Source organism: Lupinus angustifolius, chromosome LG13, assembly GCF_001865875.1.
Source record: "Lupinus angustifolius cultivar Tanjil chromosome LG13, LupAngTanjil_v1.0, whole genome shotgun sequence".
In the NCBI taxonomy this organism is placed as follows: domain Eukaryota; kingdom Viridiplantae; phylum Streptophyta; class Magnoliopsida; order Fabales; family Fabaceae; genus Lupinus; species Lupinus angustifolius.
This window is the reverse complement of record NC_032021.1, coordinates 13196932-13220085: the sequence shown is the minus strand read 5'-3', so window position 1 is coordinate 13220085 and position 23154 is coordinate 13196932. Positions and strand designations below refer to the sequence as shown.

At 27.9% G+C, this 23154-nt stretch overlaps 1 protein-coding gene across 4 annotated transcripts; it reads right to left on the bottom strand.

Moving 5' to 3' along the window:
• LOC109325639 (NADH dehydrogenase [ubiquinone] flavoprotein 1, mitochondrial-like) lies at positions 429 to 5621 on the bottom strand. 4 transcript variants are annotated; one of them, XM_019558114.1, is made up of 3 exons: positions 5518 to 5621; positions 2413 to 3901; positions 429 to 718 (listed from the first exon to the last, which is right to left on the bottom strand). In XM_019558114.1, the coding sequence occupies exon 2, from the start codon at positions 3893 to 3895 to the stop codon at positions 2444 to 2446; it is 1452 nt and encodes a 483-aa protein (XP_019413659.1). In that variant the 5' UTR covers positions 3896 to 3901; positions 5518 to 5621; the 3' UTR covers positions 429 to 718; positions 2413 to 2443. The 4 variants fall into 4 exon arrangements, with proteins under 4 accessions (XP_019413659.1, XP_019413658.1, XP_019413660.1 ...); XM_019558113.1 differs by having other exon boundaries at positions 429 to 722; positions 2431 to 3901; XM_019558115.1 differs by having other exon boundaries at positions 429 to 715; positions 2432 to 3901.

Sequence of the window (23154 nt, the reverse complement as noted above, 5' to 3'; positions counted from 1 at the left end):
GCATACATGGTTTAACAGACTTCATACAAGATCTTTTGTCTGGTACAAGGTAGAAGAAACAAAGACAAGAGCACATAACAAAGTATTGAGAAAAAAAAAATAAACAAATGGTGGTGAGAATTACATCTTCTATCCGAAAAAGTGTCACTCTTTATGATTGGTTGAAAAAAAATGTTTTTAAGTTAAAAGTTTAATAATTAAGTAATTTTCTCACTCAACACAAGCAATGTCACATGGAGTGACACACTTTTTGCGGCACAAGGTATTCCTGTATAGACGAAAGGACAATAACTTTGGACAACCTATACATGTTTTAACAGACTACATAGAAGTGAGTTGTGGAAGGTTTCCAAGGAAAAACATGTTCTTCAGAAAAGCTTTATCTTAGATGAACAGTCAATCCTAGATCAAACAAAGCAATGGCCATGTGGTGGACATTGTCCATCATCATTCATTGATAAACAAAAAACATGATAATCAATAGTTTTTCAAAATTAATGACATTGTATTGATATTATTGACAAATTACATGAAAATGAGTTAAATAACATGTTTGGCCAACACATTGTATACTCGCCAAGATGGTTTATGTGGTATGTTTCGGCCATAATTGATACATCATAAAATTCAATCGAAGTACAGATAAAGCAACAGAAACTTGAGCCACCTCTTCCCAAAATGAGAGACATTTCCTTATTTCAATTCTTGCTACCCCCTACACATTGTAACAGAAATTAATTACAAACAAACTGATAATACAGTTCAAATGCAAAGATAGGCCAGGCATCATATAATAAAACCGCTTCCCTTGATATGATGATAACTTTCAGCATTGTCAATATGGAAGTATAAATTTATTTCATGTTTAAATATTTAGATGGAATCAATCTAAACCCAATTGCAATTATGCCATCTTCTTGAACAATAAATCTGTAGAACATTCAGTATTTTAAGGTCAACTTTTGTGGTCAATAATAAGGATGGAATTAGGTCTGGCTGCTTATTACCTGGCCTATAACAGGCCTATGCTAGACTTTTGAAAAGCCTATTTACTTTAATAGGTGAGACCATTCAAAAGGCCTATTGAACCTAACAGACCGACCTATTTAGTTATATTATGTAATATGTTCATATTATACAATTTTAATATAAGTAATATTATTATACATATATAATATTAATATAAAAATATAATTTAATTGTTAGGGTTAGAAGAGTCTAATTAAAAGTAGGAATTTTAACTTATTTAAATATAGACATAATGACCTATTTCAAGATTATATAGTATAACAGGCTTTTAAACAAGCTAACAGGTCAGGCCAAACTTTTAAACAGGTCGGGCCTAGGCTTTGAAATTTTTTTTAAACATGTCAGGCCCAGACTCTTACATGTTATATAGGTTAGATTTGTTTAAGGCAAAGTCTGACGTGGTCTGACATTTTCCAAGTGGTCAATAAGCATTACATTAATAAAAACAGAAATATAGAGCCTAAAATGTAAAAAAAAAATACCTAAAGCGAACACTACTAGGGCAACAAAAGACTGAAACAAAAATGTGCTCAAAATATGTTGTTCTCAAATAACTCTAGATATTAAAACTTCGAGTCCATATGCCAACTAAAGAATACCACACAAAAATAGTTCATTTAGCAATATGTTTCAATTAGAACTGAATCCCATTGTTACACAAATCAAAGCTGAGAAAAAGAAATATTCAATTCAAATTACACGAGTTTCGAAAGAAACCCATGTGCAGTTTGTATAAAATCTCCAAGGCCGAAACTCTAAATATAGAAAATATGTCACCGAACCAAAATAGGTTCATTGAAGTTTTTCACATTATAATAAGCGGCAGTCCTAAACATTCTACAAAATAACAAGTTTCAAGGAACAACCTTTCACTCTTTCTGATAAATATTTGCTTTTATCAAATTACTTTCAAAAGAATGTAGTAAAAACACTGAGACTTTCATTAGGCTAGCTAATTCACAAGCCATGCCCTTGAAAGAGGTGAGAAGAATTTGTCACACAGCATCTATCACTTTATTTGGATAATATACTACCCCATTTCGGTAATCAGATGGCTGGTTATGAACCAAATGCCAAGTTCATACCAAATTGAATGTCAAAAAGGAGGAATATCAAGTATATTTAGAACAGATATCTCTCACCAACAGCACTTCCTATACCCAACTCATTTTTCGGGAGTATATTTATGGACTCACTTATGGTCATGATTTTAATGGATCTATTTTTTCGGAAAATGTAATTTAAGTTTTAACCCCCTTTTAAGAGTTGATACATTTCTTTCCTCTACTTCTATTTTATGTTTATCTTCTCTTTCAAACTTGATCACTTATAAAATCGAAAGGGGAAAATAAAGTTCCATAAGTGAATTTTAAAAATGGCGAGGAAAAGTTTAAGAAACAACCTTTAGATAACCCTAAGCAGTAGCCTCCCGCAACTCCCTTTCTGCATGCTCTCTAATCCTTCTCTCAAGCTCTGGCCTAAAATGCCTGATAAGACCCTGCACAGGCCACGCAGCAGCATCACCCAATGCACAGATTGTGTGCCCTTCAATTTGCTTAGTCACCTCCTGAAGCATATCAATTTCTTCTAGCTTAGCATTCCCAACTTTCATCCTTTCCATGATCAACCAAAGCCATCCCGTTCCCTCTCTGCAAGGTGTGCACTGCCCACAGCTCTCATGCTTGTAGAAATAAGAAAGCCTTGCAATAGCATCGACAATATCAGTAGACTTATCCATCACAATCACAGCTGCAGTCCCCAACCCTGACTGGGCAGCCTTCAATGCATCATAATCCATCAAAACATCATCACATACATGCTTTGGAATAAGTGGAACAGATGATCCTCCTGGAATTATTGCAAGCAAATTATCCCATCCTCCTCTAACACCTCCACAGTGCCTCTCTATCAACTCCTTCAGTGGTATACTCATTTCCTCCTCAACAGTGCAAGGCTTGTTCACATGACCCGACACACAGTACAATTTTGTCCCCGCATTGTTCTTCCTACCAAAACTGGCAAACCATTCAGGGCCACGCCTTAGAATGGTTGGAGAAACAGCCACAGTTTCAACATTCGTAACAGTGGTGGGACAGCCATACAATCCTGCATTGGCTGGGAATGGTGGTTTTAGTCTTGGTTTCCCTTGCTTCCCTTCCAGGCTCTCCAAAAGAGCTGTCTCCTCACCACAAATGTAAGCACCAGCACCAAAGTGGATATGAACATCAAAATCATAGCCTGAGCCACACGCATTCTTACCCAATAAACCAGCTGCATAAGCCTCTTGCCTAGCCTTTTCAAGATTTAGACGTTCATTTACATATTCACCCCTGATGTAGATATAAGCAGCACTAGCCCTCATTCCCACTCCAGCAATCAAACAACCTTCTAGCAATTTATGTGGGTCATGCCTCATAATTTCCCTGTCTTTGCAAGTTCCAGGTTCACTCTCATCAGCATTAACAACAAGATAGGAAGGGCGGCCATCAGATACTTTTGGCATAAACGACCATTTGAGGCCAGAAGGAAAACCAGCACCACCACGACCACGGAGGCCAGACTTCTTCATTTCACTCACAATCCAATCAGTGCCCTTAAGTACCAAATCTTTAGTTCGATGCCAATCACCACGTTTCATGGCACCTTTGAGAAATGGATCATGCAACCCATATAAGTTAGTAAAAATCCTGTCCTCATCCTTAAGACCACCAAAATGGGTTTTCTCTGGAGGTGGAGGTGGTGGTGGTGGCTGTGGTGTACTAGCAGATGAAGCACCCTGGGTGCTAAATAATCTGAAACCATTGCCCAACTTCTCACTATGTTGCCGAACCAAGGCTGCTCTCCTCAAAGAAAGAATGCCCCTCATGCTTACCTGTCAGTAGTTCCAAAGTTTCACAGCAAAACAATCTCGGTTAGTGTCAATCAAATTGTCTATAGCTGGGTATTGTCAAATAAAATAATGTAAGAGCAATTTGATATTAACTGTGCGGTTAAGCAACGAAATCTGAGCATGAGTACAAGTATAGAACAAAAACAATGACGATGACAACAACCATAATATTCTATTGTAAATCATGTCTATCAACGAAGCAGTTACTCTAAATGCTCATTTGGGTAAACTCACAAGTTTAGTAAAGCACTTGCTGAATAAGCTTTTCTAAACTAACCTGAAAGAGCTTATGTTCATAAGCTTCTCTAATAAGCTTATTGAAATAAGCTAAAAAAAGCTTATAGGACGACCATAAGCATTTTTTATAAATTATTTCCATAGGGTGTTCTTATTAGCCCAAATAGGCTCCATGTAAGCACTTCCAAACACCCTTAAATCCTTGTTAATGGTTCCGCCTATAACTTTTCGTTGTCTCCCTCTACCTCTAATTCATTGGCTTCTACCCATGTTCACAAACCAACTTCTCTACATTTGGTGCTACCCCAACTTTCTATCTAGTGCATGTGAGCATGTGAATGAAAACACAAAATTATGGTTTCAAATTACCAGTAAGTCATAATCAAGCCCTATAAAGAATTCAAAAGGAATCAATCAAAATACTAATAAGCAATAAGTCCATGCAAAAGCCCACATAAACATAGAAATTCAAGTCTATATTTTTATTTATTTATTTTTATCACCCAAGAAAATATGTAACAATACAGCACTCATCAAGTCACTCACCATCATATACAAACAAACAAAAATGCACGACGCTCCCGCATGGTGGGTTCCGAAAAGAGTAAATGTACTCAGTCTTAACCTTGCAAGTGAATAGGTTGTTTCTAATATTTGAAACCATCACCTTCACGTTGGCTCACCCTCACAATCATATATCAGGGAAAACGCTATAGTCACTTGATATGTGATTCTCTTTAGTACGGGTATGTAGTACGAGGTACATTACCCTTGTCAAATATTGGTTCACTATGGATATGTTCAGTAGGTTTTTTGTAACTCTCTGCACAATCATTTCTAGTATTGTTTCTTGTAGGTTTAAATCAACTTTTGTTTCACCATAGAAGAAATATCCAAGATAAAAAAATTTCTTGTTTCTTATAACTCATTCATATAAGTGACATATAAGTGAGTATACATATCCAATTATTCTTCTTTTCTTTTACTCAAAAAGTATGTAAAAATTCGGCCCATTCCTTAAAGGGATCAGTTTGCAAAAGAACCACAAACTAGTACGAGAAAATCAATTTGAGGTTCTGAACCAAAATGAGAGAATTGTGTTTCAATGAAAAACATTAAAAAAAACCAAAAGAAAAAAAATCAATTTCGTAATTATCAAGATTTTAAACAAAAAATTGAAACACAAAATTGCAAAAGGTTTTGGTAGAATTGACAGTATCCTGGTACAAAAGCAATTATTATTGGAAATCTAAAGAATCTAAGAAGAAAGGAACTATATGTGGATTGGTATTGAAGTCGAATCTGAAGCCTATGAAGGTCGAATCTAATGCAAATTAGGGCAAATGAAGGATAGAACTCACCAGTGACGAGGCGAAGTAATCGGTGGCGAAATTGAGAGCCCTTTTCTCCTCTTGCGTTTCAATAAACGAGATGGTTCCGCTTTTAGATTAATACTAGTAGGATCCGACACCGGTTGATATGTTTTATTGGTGGTAGAAATTTAAAGAATTAAATTTTAAAGTTGTATAATGAAAAAGAAAGAAAATATTGTTATGTTATAATATTGTGTAAATAATTAATATATTTTATGATAAATATCATTAAGTATAACCTTAACTTTGTTAGTTTGTATTTAAACTCATAAAGTTGAAATAAATGACACATTAGAGTTTAGGAAAAATAATAATAATGTAGTATATGAATCTTAAAGTAAAAGTAAAATATATGTTATAAGTTTTGGAAAAGTTTATTATAAACAACATTTGTTGTTGACATTAAAGTTTTATCATCATTATCATATATTAATATCTTCTATCATTTTTACTTTGTACACTTTAAATTGCCATATATAATTGCGTAAAAACTATATTTTTATTTCTTTTTTTACTACACTTATACCTTAACTTAATGTCTCACAATATTAAATTGCCTGAAAACTATATTTGAAAAAAGTATAATCAAGGTTATAATTCTACATTCAAATGTTAATTTTATAAATATTTGTTCGTAAACAAATAGTATCTGTTTCTGAACTTATATATATTTGAAATTTATTCATTTATCAACAATTTTGAGCCACACCATGAATTACAAAAGGATGGTAGATATTTACTTAACTAAGGATAAAATAGTAATGTAAATAAGTCATAGAAATAGAGGATATTTAATTTGATTAACACATGCAAGTTTTAAAAATTATTATGACTTTGTGATTCTTTGATTCTGACATGTGTTAGGCTAATAATCATGGATGCATATATTAATCTATTATTGAAGTGGTTAATATATTTTGTTGCATGACTTTCCAAAGAGTACAACTAATAACATCAATGTTGCTTAATTTTTAAAAATTAAGTAAGAAAAATTAGAAACATTTATATAAATAAATAAAGCAACATTAATGATAACAATATAGAAAAACACCTAAGATTCTTCATGTTGAAGCTGACTTTTTTTAAGTTTGTCTTAGTCTCGGAGAATATTAGTTCATCAACAACTCCGATAATATTTATTTGAGTTAATAAAAAAGTATTATCAATATTGCATATAATTAAAGTAATTTTTGAGTTAAAAGGTTTTGACTGAACTAAAATGAAAGAAGTATTTTGATCTAACTTACTAAAAAATCAGTGCGAAAATTCCCAGCTAGTATGTCCTCAAATTTTTTGAAACAATATTCACATACTGGATTATCAGGAATGTCATTCTCTTTAAGTATTCTATGAGTAATAAAATATCATTATACACAAAATATTAAAATTGTCCCTAACATAAGTCTCATGCTCTTTCAATTTATGACTTCACTCGTTGAATTCATCTTTCCTAACATTAACTTGTATCCTACTATCCTACAATACATAAAACAATATAATATTATAAATGAAAATTGTATGAATTAAATGTATTATTTGAAATCATATAAATTGTAACCTCCACCAATATCATTTCAAGATACGCTAGTTTTGGTGGCATTTGAACATACCAAAGATCAAAATTCTAACAATAAACTTCCATAGTTTCTTAGAGTCATTTAAATCTTTTATCATGTCAAATGGGCTGATTTTGTCATTAACTGGTGGAAAAAAATTAATTAGTTTTGAACATTTAGAGATAGTAAAAAAATAATCATATAAATATTCCACAAATTCTCATCCGTTATATTAATTAAGGATGAAATCATCATTATCTTTTGATCTTCTTAATCTAGTATCTTTAATATTTTATTTATGTTATATTTCAAGAATCAAATAACCACATTTCTCTCGTGCAATAGCTGCAAGTAACAAACATGTTTTTATGATAACGCTCAAACTTAACCTCCTAATAATATTAATAATTTCAGTTTAATATAAATTGTTATGATTGTTAAATTTCTTAATATGATTTCTTTAATATTCTATTTATGTTATATTTCATATTATTACTATTTTAGTATTGTAATAGTAATATTGAAATATTAGAATCAATCACTAAATCTTAAATAAAATATATCTATAATGAGTGTTGCCTAAAATTAAATAATAAAAATTAATTTAAACAAAATATGAATCAAATATGTGTTATAATGCATACAACTTTGTATATCTTATGATTGTTTTTTAATAAAATACAGGTAGAAGAATCAGTTACATGATCACTATAAAATCAAATCAAAGATTAATTAAAGATTCTCATAATTGATTTATTATTTTTTATATAGTCCTAATAAAAAATACTTATATTTTCTGGTGAATATATATCATTGTAATCATTTAATTAAATAATATGATAGTAGTAATTAAATATTCCATAAATTCTCATCCATTATATTATTTAAGAATGAAATTATCAGTATCATATAATGATTAATAAATCCATAATGTGTATTCAATAATTAAAATTCATATTTTGTGTAATTAAGACAATTGGTGTTGTTATATTATAAGTACATTCTTAATGTTATTTCAATCACATATAAGAATATAGAATAGTCATAATGTGCATTCAATGATTAAAATTCATATTTTGTATAATTAATACTATTGTTAGATTTTGACTCATTATGTTTTATATTATTGGATTTATATACAAATTCTTGATTTTATAATTGATCTTATGTATACTTTTATTAATTTGTAGTTTGAAATATACTAATAATGTTTCGAATCCTTGAGTATTAATTTTAATACTATTTTTTATATCTTATTTTGTTATACTGAATGATTTGATGAGCTATTAGAATGAGATAATGTTTCTAAGCTATTTGAAGAAACACGTTCATATAAAATTTACATATAATTACTTTCGAGAAATATTAAGATAATTATATTGATTTTTATTTTTATATATTCCTAATAAAAAATACTTATATTTTCCGGTGAATATATATATCATTGCAATCATTTAATTAAATAATATAATGGTAGTAATTAAATATTCCACAAATTCTCAACCATTATATTATTTAAGAATGAAATTATCAGTATCATATAATGATTAATAAATTATGCTAGTAACTAATATATATTCAAAAGTTGTTACAATTTTTAATCTTCTTAATGTTATCTTTACTATTTTATTTATGTTATATTTCAAAATTATTCATAATGTGCATTCAATAATTAAAATTCATATTTTGAGTAATTAAGACAATTAGTATCGTTATATTATTTAACTACATTCTTAATGTTATTTAAATTACATATAAGAATATAGAATAATCATAATGTGTATTCGATAATTAAAATTCATATTTTGTATAATTAAGACAATTACTATTGTTAGACTGTGACTCGTTATGTTTTATATTGTTGGATTAATATACAAATTCTTGAATTTTTTAATTGATCTTATGTGTACTTGTATAAATTTGTAATTTGAAATATACTAATAATGATTCGAATCCTTGAGTATTAATTTTAATACTATTTTTTTGATCTTATTTTGTTATACTAAAGGATTTGATGAGTTATTAGAATGAGATAATGTTTCTAAGCTATTTGAAGAAACACATTACTATAGAATTTGACGTATATCTTTTTTCTAGAAATATTAATTAAATTAATAAAACGATTGTCATGATTGTTTTGTTATTTTTTATATTTTCCTAATAAAAAATATTTATATTTTCCTGTGAACATATCTACTATTGTTATCCTTTAATGAAATAATATAATAGTAGTAATTAAATATTCCACAAATTCTCATCCATTATATTATTTAATAATGAAATAATGAGTGTGGTTAAGAAATTATGCAAGTAACTAACATATATTGAAAAACTGTTACAATTTTTAATATTCTTAATGTAGTATCTTCAATATTCTATTTATGTTATATTTTATGAATATCCATAACTTGTCTTCAATAATTTAAATTCATATTTTGTCTAATTAAGATAATTAGTATCATTATTTTATATAATTGCATTTATAATGTTATTTCAATACATATAAGAATATAAAATATTCATAATATGCATTCAATAATTAAAACTCATATTTTATGTAATTAAGACAATTACTATTATTATATTATTGAAGTGCATATATTCATAATGTTATTCGAATCACATATAAGAATTTAGAATATTCATAATGTGCATTCAATAATTAAAATTCATATTTTATGTAATTAAGACAATTACTATCGTTATATACTTATATCATTTAAGTGGATTCATAATGTCATTCCAATGACATATAAGAATATACAATAAAAATATGAAAATATTAGTCTAATCATTGTAACCTTCTTTAATATTTATAGATTATATATTTAATCTATATTGTTTAATCTAATATAAGAATATACTCACAATTAATTTCAATCAGTAGTGTCGTTTACTTTCGTAATGTTATTAATTGTTGGAAGATATACAAAGAAAATGTTGGTCTATTTTATTACTCTATTACAACCACTATATTTCCTATTTTTAAATATGATTGCTTTGTAATCTTGTTATTTTTATATATTCGTAATAAAAAAAGTCTTATATATTTTCATGTGAATATATCTACCATTTTTATCATATAATTAGATAATATAATGCTAGTACATAATCATCCAACAATAATGGCTGATGTATTATGTTAGTAACTAATATATATTTTAAAGATGTTATAATGAATGATTATACTATTTTATCATTAGTTATAAATCGTACATTATATTATTTAAGGATAGATTGTTTTGAATATTCTACTTATGATATATTTCAAGAATATTCATAATGTACATTCAATAACTGAAATTCATATTTTGTGTAATTAAGACAATTACTCTCGTTAAATTATTTAAGTGCATTCATAATGTTATTTCAATCACATATAAGAATATAAAATATTCATATTGTGCATTCAGTAATTCAATAATTAAAATTTATATTTTGCGTAATCAAGATAATTACTATCGTTATCATTTAAGTGCATTCATAATATTATTTCAATCACATGTAAGAATATACAATGAAAATATCAGAATATTAGTCCAATTATGGTAACCTCCTTTAATATTTATATATTATATATTTAATCTATAATTATTTAATCTAATATAATAATATACTCGCAATTGATTTTATGAGTAGTGTTATTTAATTTCGTAGTGTTACTAAATATTGAAAGCTATACCAACAAAATATTGGTATATTTTATTACTATATTATTACAACTACTATATTTCCTATTTTTAAATATGATTGCTTTTTATATCTTGTTATAAAAATAAAATCATATAATTGCTAATATAATGGCTAATAAATTATATTTCATCCGTTATATTATTTAATGATAGATTAATGAGTATCATATAATGGTTAATAAATTATATTGGTAACTAATATATATTAAAAAACTGTTATAATAACTAATTATAATATTTCTTCATTAGTTATAAGTTGTACGTTATAGTATTTAAGGATGCAATCATCAGTGTCATAATCAACATTTATTAGAAATAATACTGCAACATAACGAGGATTACCTATATTCAAAAATTGTTATAATGATTGCTTATAATATTTCTTCATTAGTTATAAATTGTACGTTATATTATTTAAGGATGCAATCATTAGTGTCATAATCAATATTTATTAGAAATAATTATGCAAATTTATCTTCATATTTAACAAAATATAAATGAAAAAAAAAATAAAGACATTATTTTTGTCCAAATATGAGAATTCTAACATTTCAGAACACTTTTAAATTGAAAATGAATAACGATAACCACATAATAAAAATAAAGACATTATTCTTATACAATCAGATAGTAATTGCAACATCTAATCATTGTATTCAATGTAAGTTTTCTCTTATGCAAATGCTGAAACAATAACATGACAAATCCATATTTTGTGTGATAAAAATAAACACATTTTGGGGAAAAAATTAACATACATCATGTGATAAAAATGAAGTTATTGTTATAGAAGGCAAACAAACAATTATTATGCAAAAAATAATATGATTTATAAATTATATCTAACAACAAAGAAAAAATTGAAATAGTATAAAAATAAAATCATAGCTGTGAGTTGGTTTGAGAGTTGAAGATGATAGATTTGTTGAACAAAATTTGAAAATGTGAGAAATAGTATAAATTATATCTATCAACAAAGAATTTTTTTTAAAAGAATATAAAATCATGCCTGTGAGTGAGTTAGAGAGTTGAAAATGATAGATTTGTAGAATAAATTTTGAAAAAGTGAGAAATAGTGTGTAGTTTGATTAGAGAGAATGTGAAGAAGTGAATAATGTTTGAAATTTTGAATAAAAGTAGTAAAATAAAGGATAATAGGCTTATATGATATTTAGAATTTTTATTTTATTTGACAATAATAACTTCTTTTTGTATACCTAACACCAATGAAAAGTGTTTATTTTAGTAATTCCGGCAACCCTTCAAATTGACAAAAAATATTAGGTAAAAAACAATTATCATGCAAAAAAGTATATGATGAAGAAATTATACCTAACAACAAAGAAAAAATTGAAAGAGCATAAAAATAAAATCATACCTAGTTAATTTGAGAGTTGAAGATAATAGATTTGATGAAATAAATTTGAAAATGTGAAAAATAATATAACTTATATCTATCAACAAAGAAAAAATTAAAAGAGTATAAAATCATTCATGTGAGTGAGTTTGAGAGTTGAAAATGGTAGATTTGTTGAATAAAATTTGAAAATGTGACAAATAGTGTGTAGTTTGATTATAGAAAATGTGAAGAAGTGGAGAATGTTTCATTGAAAGTAGTAAAACAAAGGATAATAGGCTTATATGATATTTTGAGATTCTTATTTTATTTGACAATAATAGTCTCCTTTTGCATATCTGTCACAAATGAAGAGTATTTATTTTAGTAATTTCAGCATCCCTTCAAATTGACAAAAATAACCTTTTCTTCATACACTTGCCACAAATATAGAGTATCTAATTTAGTAATTTCAATAGCCCTTTCTTTTATTATATAGATAGTAGATAGATAGATAATAGATATGTAATTTAATTGTTAGTGTTCAAAACATAAAAAAGAATATGTAAATCCTTAATATGACCCAAATGTTAAAGTTTGATATGTGGCAAAGATATTTATTAGAAGGAACAGTTATACATCCAAAATGATTTACTTATTTCTCCAGAAAAAAGAGTTAGGCACCTTTTCCAAAGAAAGGTGAGAAAACACCTTTCATAGTAACTAAAGAAGATAAATTACTTTCATTAATGAAAAATAGTTTTGATAAACTTTATATTATTGTTGACAAACTAGTACATTTTTTTGAATACTAAATTAACAAACAATATTTTGTTTTACTTTCTTAATCAAATAATATATAACAAAATAAAATTTATAATTAATTTTTATTGTTGAATGTTACTTTCATTCTAGAAAAATAGATGGGTTAACGTAAGGAGGGATTAAATTGTATTTATGAGTAATTAATTATTGATCAACAATTTTTGACTTGATCCAATTTAAATTTTGATAGATGAATGTTTACATACACTTAACTTTAGATAATATTATATTTAAAGAACACATAATCAATTAAAGTTAAGACAAGCCCCTCTTTAGACCTTTCTAGTACTCAGACTCATATTATTTATGGATATTCATGGGGATAGTGGGTCTTTATGTGGTAGCGGATATACATGAGTACCCAACAAGTTTTTAATTTTAAATGTATATTTATAAATTTTATAATAATAATATAATTATTATATGAATAATAAATTTTATATAAATGTTAATTATCATTATATTTTAATCATTAAATTTTACTATAAAATAATAAAAAATATAATATGTATAATATTTAATTAAAAAATGAATTAATAAATATGTGGGTATTTACAGTATGAGTATCATAATACTCATTCTCGCTCATAAGCTATTTTACTGATACCGGTTACAGGTATTTTAGCGGGTACTCACGGGACGTGTATTTTGACATCCCTACTCAAAAGATATAGAATAAAAAGTAAAAATATGGACACAAATATTTTATCAAGATTCACCCAAAATATAAACTAAGTCTGGTCCTTGGCAAGATCAAAATTTTACTATAATTGATCATATCATATATTTACAAAGTTATTAGTTTTGCTCGGGAAAACTAGCTTATAGTTGTGAAGATAGCTAGAAGCTTATAGCTATGAAGATAGCTTACTAAACTAAAGTTGTTCGGTAAAACGAGTTTTATAACAAGCTGAAATTTAAAAATGACTAGAAAAGACATACAATATTTATTTACCATTTATGTGTTATTTATTAATTGAAGTAATTAAATAGATAGATAATTTAAAATAACCATTTATTTTATATTTTTAGTTATAATTGGATATATAATACTTTGTTTGTTTGTTTTATTTTAACTAGTGTGTACAGGCACTTCGTGTCTGCCGGTTAATATTGCATGGTAATATGTATTTAATTTTTATATATTTCATTTTTTATAATTAAAATATATTTGTTGCATTCGGTGTACTTTATATTATATTTTTTTTGTGTTTATGATAAATTTAGTTTAAGGTGAGAGATGTGGTTAATTAATGTATTGGTGGGAGTTAATTAGGATTATATGGTTTTTTTGTAAAAATTAAATAATGTGAAGGGCAAAATAGGAAATGGAAATTACATAAGTCACATAAGTTCATAATATTTTTCCACTATTGACATTATATATCGTTAAAAGATATAATATGAAAATATTGCATACATCTATCTAACAATAAAAACAAGAATGATGTATATATTATAAAAAAATCCAATAGAAAATAATTTATGAATCACAAAATATTCTGAAAATAAAATAAGTTATCTCATTGACTCCTATAATAAGTGAAAATTTTTGTCATATTCTTCCTTCATTCTAGAATTTGTCTGATTCGAAGTTTCATGATTGATATCACAATCTCCATTTACATATTGTAGCATATAATCTTGATGTTGCTATAAGGAGTGACATATAAGGTTAATAAGTTTTTTAATTGAGTGCATATAATATAATTTATTAAAATATTGAATGGCAAAATTGGAAAACGAATTATTACACAATTACTTTCACTTTTTAAATGCTACAAGTTTCTTTTCTAAAAAGCTACAAACTACCTTAAATTTTTGTTTACCGAATGCCTCTAATAGTTTTTTGAGTGACTCAAAAAACTACAAGCTACTTGAAAAACTACTTTAAATGTTTGTCGAACAATGCCAACAAAGTCTGTACACACATTCAAGTATTATGTTCAATCTAACCTCTTGAGGTTACTGGTCACAAATACTATTTTCAAATTAGTCTTTCATAATTCAAATAAGTTTATAATACTTTTCCACCACAAATAAGTATTCAACACATCTCCATAAACTCACAAATATTATTTGTTAATATAATCTCCCCAAACTCATTGTTTTTCAGAATTTTGTTAATCAAATCTCCACAAACTTGTTGTGCAAAGGCACGAAAATAAGAGATGTTGGTCATTTTGTCTTTTCTCAACTCATTAGGATTCTTTATGAGAAAAAGTCTTACACAACAATTCTATTGTGAGCATATGTATGATAACTGACATTATAACTATAAAAGTAATATCTATGTATTTTTAGTGTAAAAATCTGTAGAGCTAATATATCATCTACTATTTATTTTGTATTATTTTTTTTAAAGAGTCAATAGTGATTAAATATAAATAGTGAATGATGTAATTACATTGCATAAAACGTTTACACTATCAATGTATATATTTTCATTTGAGTAGATATTGATTATGTTTGAATGTATTTTAATCCCAAATAATACGAATTCTTCATTCTTTTCACATAAATAATGAATCTGAGGTAATTGATTAACTTTTACATATTTTATACCTTTAAATTAAATAAATAAATTAATCTTGACTATTGTCTTAATTATTCTAATTTTAATGTGATTATTTTACTTGCACATCAACTTAAATAAATGAATATACAAAACTGATCGCAAGACATTGGAAATAAATAAGATTGGCTCACATGGTAGAGGAAAATAATGCAAAGACTGTCCAACTTACTTTGGATTTAATCTAATTCAAAATATCAGATTTGCAAAGATAAATTCAAGATTTTTTTTTTGTAATATTAAGGGTATCTCCTCACCCTTTTGGGTAAGGAACTAATCATTTTCGGGATTCGTGGCTGCCCCTTCCAACAAGTGTCGCTCCCATAAATCAAAGAACTCTTAACCTTTTGATCATCCTGAGAATCTAACGAGACTTACACCACTAGACCATTACTAATCAAGATTGAAATTGAGAATAAGAAAATTCATATAGCCCAAAGTAATTAAAATGAAGAGTTTCAAAATTGATAAAGGATACTAACATGATTTGGCATTACAAGTTGAGTTCCCCTTAGCTTTAGTTTTTGTTCCATCCCAGTCAATCGATTATCTCCTGCTGATCAGGTTGGCCTTATTCAGGTACCTCTCCTTAGGCTGAACACGTTGGGATGGCTCTAGGACCACGACCTCAACATCCCTCCTAACACGTTGCCAACAACATACTACTACGCCGCCTGCAAATCCCACATAACCTCCTGCCAACACGACAAAGACAAACATACGCTACATCTGCTAGACCTGCTACAAGCTACAAATCAAGTATGTATAGAGTACGGTCTTGCCAAATCCGCCTGACACGGGTAAAGCAGCCCCCAACAGACCCAGATGGTCGGCCACGTCGACAATACTCGCCAAGAACTACATCATCTATCCTACCACTATAAATAGGAGAATTCCCCACATGGAAGTGTTCATTATTATCTACTATTGCTATTGCTCTATAACAGCAGCTCTTATTACCTCTTATCACTCTCATACTAACTTGATCGTCAGAGAACCTTTTCAGGTACCTCCATTGGTGGGTCCAAGCTCAACTCAAACATCTTCTAGAAGACTTCTTGTCCGACCATCCTACCCAACTTACCAAACTTATATCCACTAAAGAATAGTCTTACAGATAAAAAATCTTTGTCATTCTCAACGATACGTCAATTACAAATTGTGATGTAAGTTGATAAAGATAAATGAAATATAAATTAAAGTATATTCTTCTTTAGCAAAATTACAATATTTTTCTAACAAAAACAGGTTTGCTTTCAAAATTCAAATATATTTTTTCCAATTAGGAATCAATTGTAATGGGATGGCAAAATGATAATTTGAAAACTAGGATTTCTCCATCAACACTAGAATAAATTAAATTGTAATAGATATTTCAATCATTGGATTTGAAAATAGAAGATTGAATTCCAATTTATCATCTATATTAATATTAAAGGCAAAACATGTCTAAGAGGTATTTAAGTAATTGAATGAGCTTAATTTTGATATCTGTATTGTGTTTTTACTACTGATAAATGCAAAATATGTCTAAAGAACATTAAGATAATTGAACATGTATAATTTCATTTAATTCCATTTAGTAACTACTATGCCATAATTTTCATATTTCAATTTATCCTTTTGTAACATCTCATTAATAACTACAAGAAATTTGCACATATTCTTTTATTCTTTTTCATTAATGTATCACTATTATTTTACACATTCCCCTACTTCTATTTTCCCTCTTCTTCATTCCAAGAAAACAACTTTGACTCATACGGAAAATATCACATGACACATTTATAGAAACATTGTGTATATACTTAATATCAGAAAATTAAGAATGTAAATCGACAGATACTGAGTATCAGTCAATAGTTGATGATAAATAGAAAAGGGAGGAGGACGACAATACACACAACACATCAATTAACGCGGAAACAATGGACATTACTCTTGATTTAAGAGAAGTGGGATTGGTGTTGGTTTTCTTTTCTTCTTCAATGAGTTCCTCTTATTTTCTCAACGATAACGAATTAGTAGTTTCGTAGTTTCTAATCTTGATTTTATCCATTTTATTTTCTATTTTTTTTTGTTATTCATCTTATGTATCACAAGTTTAATTATATTTAACTCTTGATAATAGTTAATTAAGCAAAACTAACCAATATCTTAGTACCTATGGGATTGAACATTTTATTACATGACAATGCAGTTGCGCACTTGCCATTTTAGTGTAAATATAACAAGAAGTGATAACTACTTCTGCCATAAGTATTGGTGTTCAAATCTAGATTAGTCCAAAAATAAAACTGAAAGTCGATTCAAAATAAATCAAAATCACAAAAATCGAATGTGATTTGATTGATTTTTTTTAAAAGTGGATCGGTCTGAATCAGATTTTGGATCCAACTCTAAGAACCAGACTGATCAAAACTAGACCGCATTAATTTTGCTTATTATGATTATGCAAAAAGCAAAATTTTGCGATGAAGTGTTTAACACTTCCATAATGCTATGAAACAAGCTATATGCAAATTCAACAATCAATTAGTCATATGGTAGATTTAATAATATTTATTTGATATAACTAAAAGATATGTGTCCACTAAGTAATATGTCCACACACATAGGTAAAATGTATACAATGTAGAGATGATATTTCATTTTATAACTATAATTAAGTTCCTAGGTTTGCTTTATTATGACAAACAATACAATTATAATGAAGGAATAAATCAATGTCAACTTTTACTAAATGTGAACATGTTGTTATGAATATAATATTTTAGTCACTATGGTGACTCTAATTATGTTGTGATCTTGGATATGATATTTTGTTTGAAATTTATACAATAGTTTTTGTTTGTTTATATTAACATGGTATTAGTAACAAAGTTGTGGACTTTTGACATTATGTTTTTATAGTGTATATAAACTAGGGGTTAGTATGCGCCGGGTTGGGACGAGTTAAAGTTTGTCTTTATCCGATCCTAAATATTGGTCGTGTCACTTTTTTGAACCCGGACCTAGACCCGAAGCTAACCCGACCTTAAATAACGATCGGGTCAGCCTTTAAACCCAACCAGACTCTAGACCCGATTAAATATAATGCATACTCATTTTAGATAAAGACTTCTCAATATTATTTATTATTATGACTATGTAGTTTGATATATAAAATGCTATATGTATATATATAATATTAATCATGCATATATTATGTAAACATTAAAGAATAAATGATATTTTTGACCAAAATTATATCATTACTCTATACACATGTGAGTAGAAAAACATACAAACATGATGAGCGAGTGACCATGGGACGGGACTGATCGGGTCATGCTTGGTCCCTACCTAGCCCTAAATATTGACCGGGTCTATTTTTTGAACCCGAACCCGGCCCTAGACCCGATCAGACCCGACCCTATTCGGACCCGATCATGATCGGGCCGTGCCGGTGAGCGGATAGAGTCGGTTCCTGCTCACCCCTAATATAAACAATACTTGACAAGGGCACAATATTAACATGAATGCATGTAAACTTGTCACTTTAGACTTAATATTTTAGTCATGTTTATGAGTCTTGAAATGTATGTATATAGTTCCAATTTTTTTTATAAAAATCTAGTCCAAATTGATATGAATTGCATATAATATTTGAATTTGATTGGATTGAATGCCTTAATATAAATAAATCAGATCGAACCACATATTAATTATGTGTTTGGATCACATGATTTTTTCCTAAAAACCAATCTAAATGGATGCGCTCCTAGCCAAAAGTATTTAGGTAGATTGTTCTTATTAAGCATACTTCTCGCCATCTCTCGAAGAAATATGTTCTTCCTCCCCGTTAAACTTTTTTGGTGTGCGTCCTAGGTGCACATAAATTATGAGAGATTTCATTTTCCTTATAGAACATATTAAAGTGCGCATTCCAAATTCTATACCATGATCACTTTCTCACATTATAGATACAAAGTCCTTGTGTATAAGGAAGAGTACCCGTGAATAAATGGAAAAATCATTGATGATAGCAAATCCTACTTTCTACCAATAAGGTAAACATTTTAAAACGGGTTATCAGAGGAGTTTGAGTTTGACCGCTTTTGATTTAAACTAGAGTGTGTTGGGTTAAAAAGTTCAGTTAAATTTTATGTCTTTTAAATTATAGTTCAAACTCACCCAAAGTAAATTGTGACAGGCCGACCCAAAAAACTTTTTATTAAAAAAATTAAATAAGTTAAATCACATTTTACACTTTATTGACACAATTATTTTTTTAACAAAGTCAACAAATTATGAAGACGTAGTAGCCTTAAAAATAATATGGAGTTTCCAGATTGGATTATTAGAAGGTTGGGTAAATGAAACTTTGGTATGCCATACATTCTGAATTCTAGTCTTAAAAAGAAATGCTAGCATTAAAAGGAAGGGCAGAAACATGTCAGATTGCCTATCAGGGGTATATTATCTGGCTTATAATAAGTTAGGTCAGACCAGACTTTTTTCATGAACAAGTCAGACTTAGGCTTTTTAAAAAGCCTATTTAGCTTAGCATATCAGACTTTAGGTCATCTAAAAAGCCTATTAAGACTAACAAACCGACCTATTTAGTTATATTATATTACAATGTTAAAATTATATTATTTTAATATAAGTAATATTATTATATATATAATTTTAATATAAAAATGTATACAAAAATATTATTCAATTATTGGAGTTAAATGAGTCTATCTAAAATTGTCTATTAGACCATTTAAATATAGACATGATGACCTATTTGATGTCATATAATATACCAGACCTTTAAATAGACTAATAAACCATACCAGACTTTTAAATAAGTCAGACATATGTTTTTAATTTTTTTAAACAAACTAATATGTTAGACTCAAACTCCTATATGTTATATGTTGTGTCTATTTAAGGCAAATTCTGGTCTAGCGAAACTTGTTTCTATCCTTATTTAAAATTAAATGTTGGACTTAAAAGAAAATGATGTCTTCTAAATTCCCGTTTTGCTACATGATGCTTGTGGTTTTACTAAAAAAAAATTTGGTTTTCATAGGTATCCTCGCACTGGAGGCAATCCTGTCTGAGCTGGGAATATCCACGACTCGAACCCGAGACCTTGCTTAAGGGGAATCAAACATGTACCACTTGAACCAACGTCAGTTGGTTGTGGTTTCACTAATTTGAAAATGGTTTTTATATAAGAAAAAAATTAACTTGAAATCCGTCTAAAGTTAAAATTAAGAATTACTCCTTGATAGCTTGTTGTTACATATAAAGAAAATGTAACATTACTTGGGGCAGAAAAGTTGTAGAGATGCATATAAGTTTTTGAATGCTAAGTACTTAAAGTGAGTGAGTGAATATTGAATAATGTCAGTATTTACTATTTAGTATAGAATGAGAAAGTCAAAGGGGAGGAAATTAATGCTTTGTAGATAGAGAAATATATATATGATATCTATATTCTTATCCATATACCAATTTTTTTATTATAGCCTGAACTTGAATGAGGTAAGCCCGATCCAAACCCGAATTTAATATGGCTCCCTCAAGCCGAGCCAAAAAACTCAATTTAAACAAAACATTTGAAATTTAATAAATAAATGAGCCCAAATAGACCCATGTGCAATAATTGAAGAGATCTAGAAGTTGAGACTTCATTTTTCGTAGGAAATCTAGATTTTATTTATTTACCTCTTTGACATGGTTAACATAAGACATCTTTTACAAAAGTGATATTAGGTAGTCCTCTAAAGTTTTCTCTTATTAATTTTTCAATGAGTTTCATACTACCATAACTTAACTTCTTAGTTCTTATTTGTCTTCCAACCTTTTTAGATATCATGCCAATAACATATTGAACTGTGAGATTAATTAATTCTATTTTATAAATATTGTAGTGTCTTGTCTACTTCTTGAGAAGAGGGTTTTCCCTTGGTTATCTCTAACTATGCAAATATCTCAAGTAAAGAAAACATTGTATCCACTCTCTCATAATAATTGACTTATATTATTGCTTGGTATAGATGAAAATTTAGAGTTTTTTCTTTTATTAAATAAATTTAAAGTTGTAGCACAAGTATGTTTGACAACCTAACCAGATTATAAACTCAACTTATTTTTGTGATAAAAGTCAAAAATTGAAGTTCTTCTACAACAATTTTTTTATTATTTAAAGTTGATTTTTTTTATTGAAATGTCAATTCTCATTTTATGATTAATTTAAAAGTTATTTTTATTTCCATTTATTATTCCACCAAACTACATATTAAAAAGTGTATCATCTTGTTTTTAAATATTAATATTGATTTTTATACTATATTTTATTTTAATTTTGTAGCCTATGTCATGAATTAATAAAAGTTAAAGAAATTATAGTGAAAAATATATGTAATGATAAATATTAAAAAAATATTTAAGAAATATATACAAAACATTTAAAACAATCCCAACATAAACAAATAACCTCATATCATTTTCTGTCAATTATCCTATTTTTTTCCTACCTTATCCAAACGAAACAGATTAACTTTATTCAATTTCCAGTCAAAGAATCAAACATGAATAGATTATAATCCCACAATTTATAATCTCACAATTTATAAACTAAAATTAGAAAGATAATGTATACCAAATACATGTCAAGTAGATTAAGTTTTAACTCTTCGACTAATAAAACATTAGAGATTGAGGGAAAAATTTCAACTACGTGAATCGAACGACGTTATAATGCTACAACATAAATAATTTTTATTGACAAAACATTTATTTATAAATATTTTCTAATTATTTCACCTATGATTTATCTTGACCTCAATTTTCTTAAAATTGGACTAACCTTCATATAATCTACCCTTCATAGGAAATTCTACCATTATCTTTCACATGTATGCATATGACTTTTAGGGGAGATGAGAGTGCTTACAAACTCATGTATTTTTTTATGAACTGATTTTACATAAAGCCCATGATTAAATGTTTTAAGGGTCTTTGGGTGCCCAAGCTTACACACAACCACCTTAAGACCACATTTGACTTGAGAGTACTTTCTCTTGTTTTTTTAGATGGTTAGAGGTGAAAATAGATTAGGCTATCTATTAGGGGCTTAGTCTAAACTAATGAGAAGCCAAACTTTTTTAATAAACAAGCCAGAATCAAGCTTCTTGAAAAATCTATTTAACTTAAATATGTCAGACACATATTTCTTAAAAAAGATGTAATTACATGTTTAATAATTAAATATTTTTTCACTAATCATATCAAATGGCACAGAGTGACATACTTTGTGGGACAAAAAATATACTCATTGCCCCCACCATGCTGCTAGTTACAAAAATTCAATAGACAAGTTTTGTCTCTTTAAATGGTTTTTCCTGGCCTGGGTCAAAGTAGTCAAAGTCCAAATAAATATCAATAATGTAAACATTACCCTTAAGGCAAGAGGTAAATAAAAAAGAATACATAGAATAACATGAAAAATAAAATGACCCCCTTGTAAATAAATACATGATATATTACAATCTTTGAATAGACACATATATAATAAATATTACATATAAAGATACAATTCTTAACCTGTTATCATCAAAACCAAAGTCTATTAGATATGATTATTAAGTAGATTACATG

Excerpts from the sequence above, each read along its gene's own strand:
- LOC109325639 (XM_019558114.1), bottom strand. The coding sequence starts at position 3,895 with ATGAGGGGCATTCTTTCTTTGAGGAGAGCAGCCTTGGTTCGGCAACAT.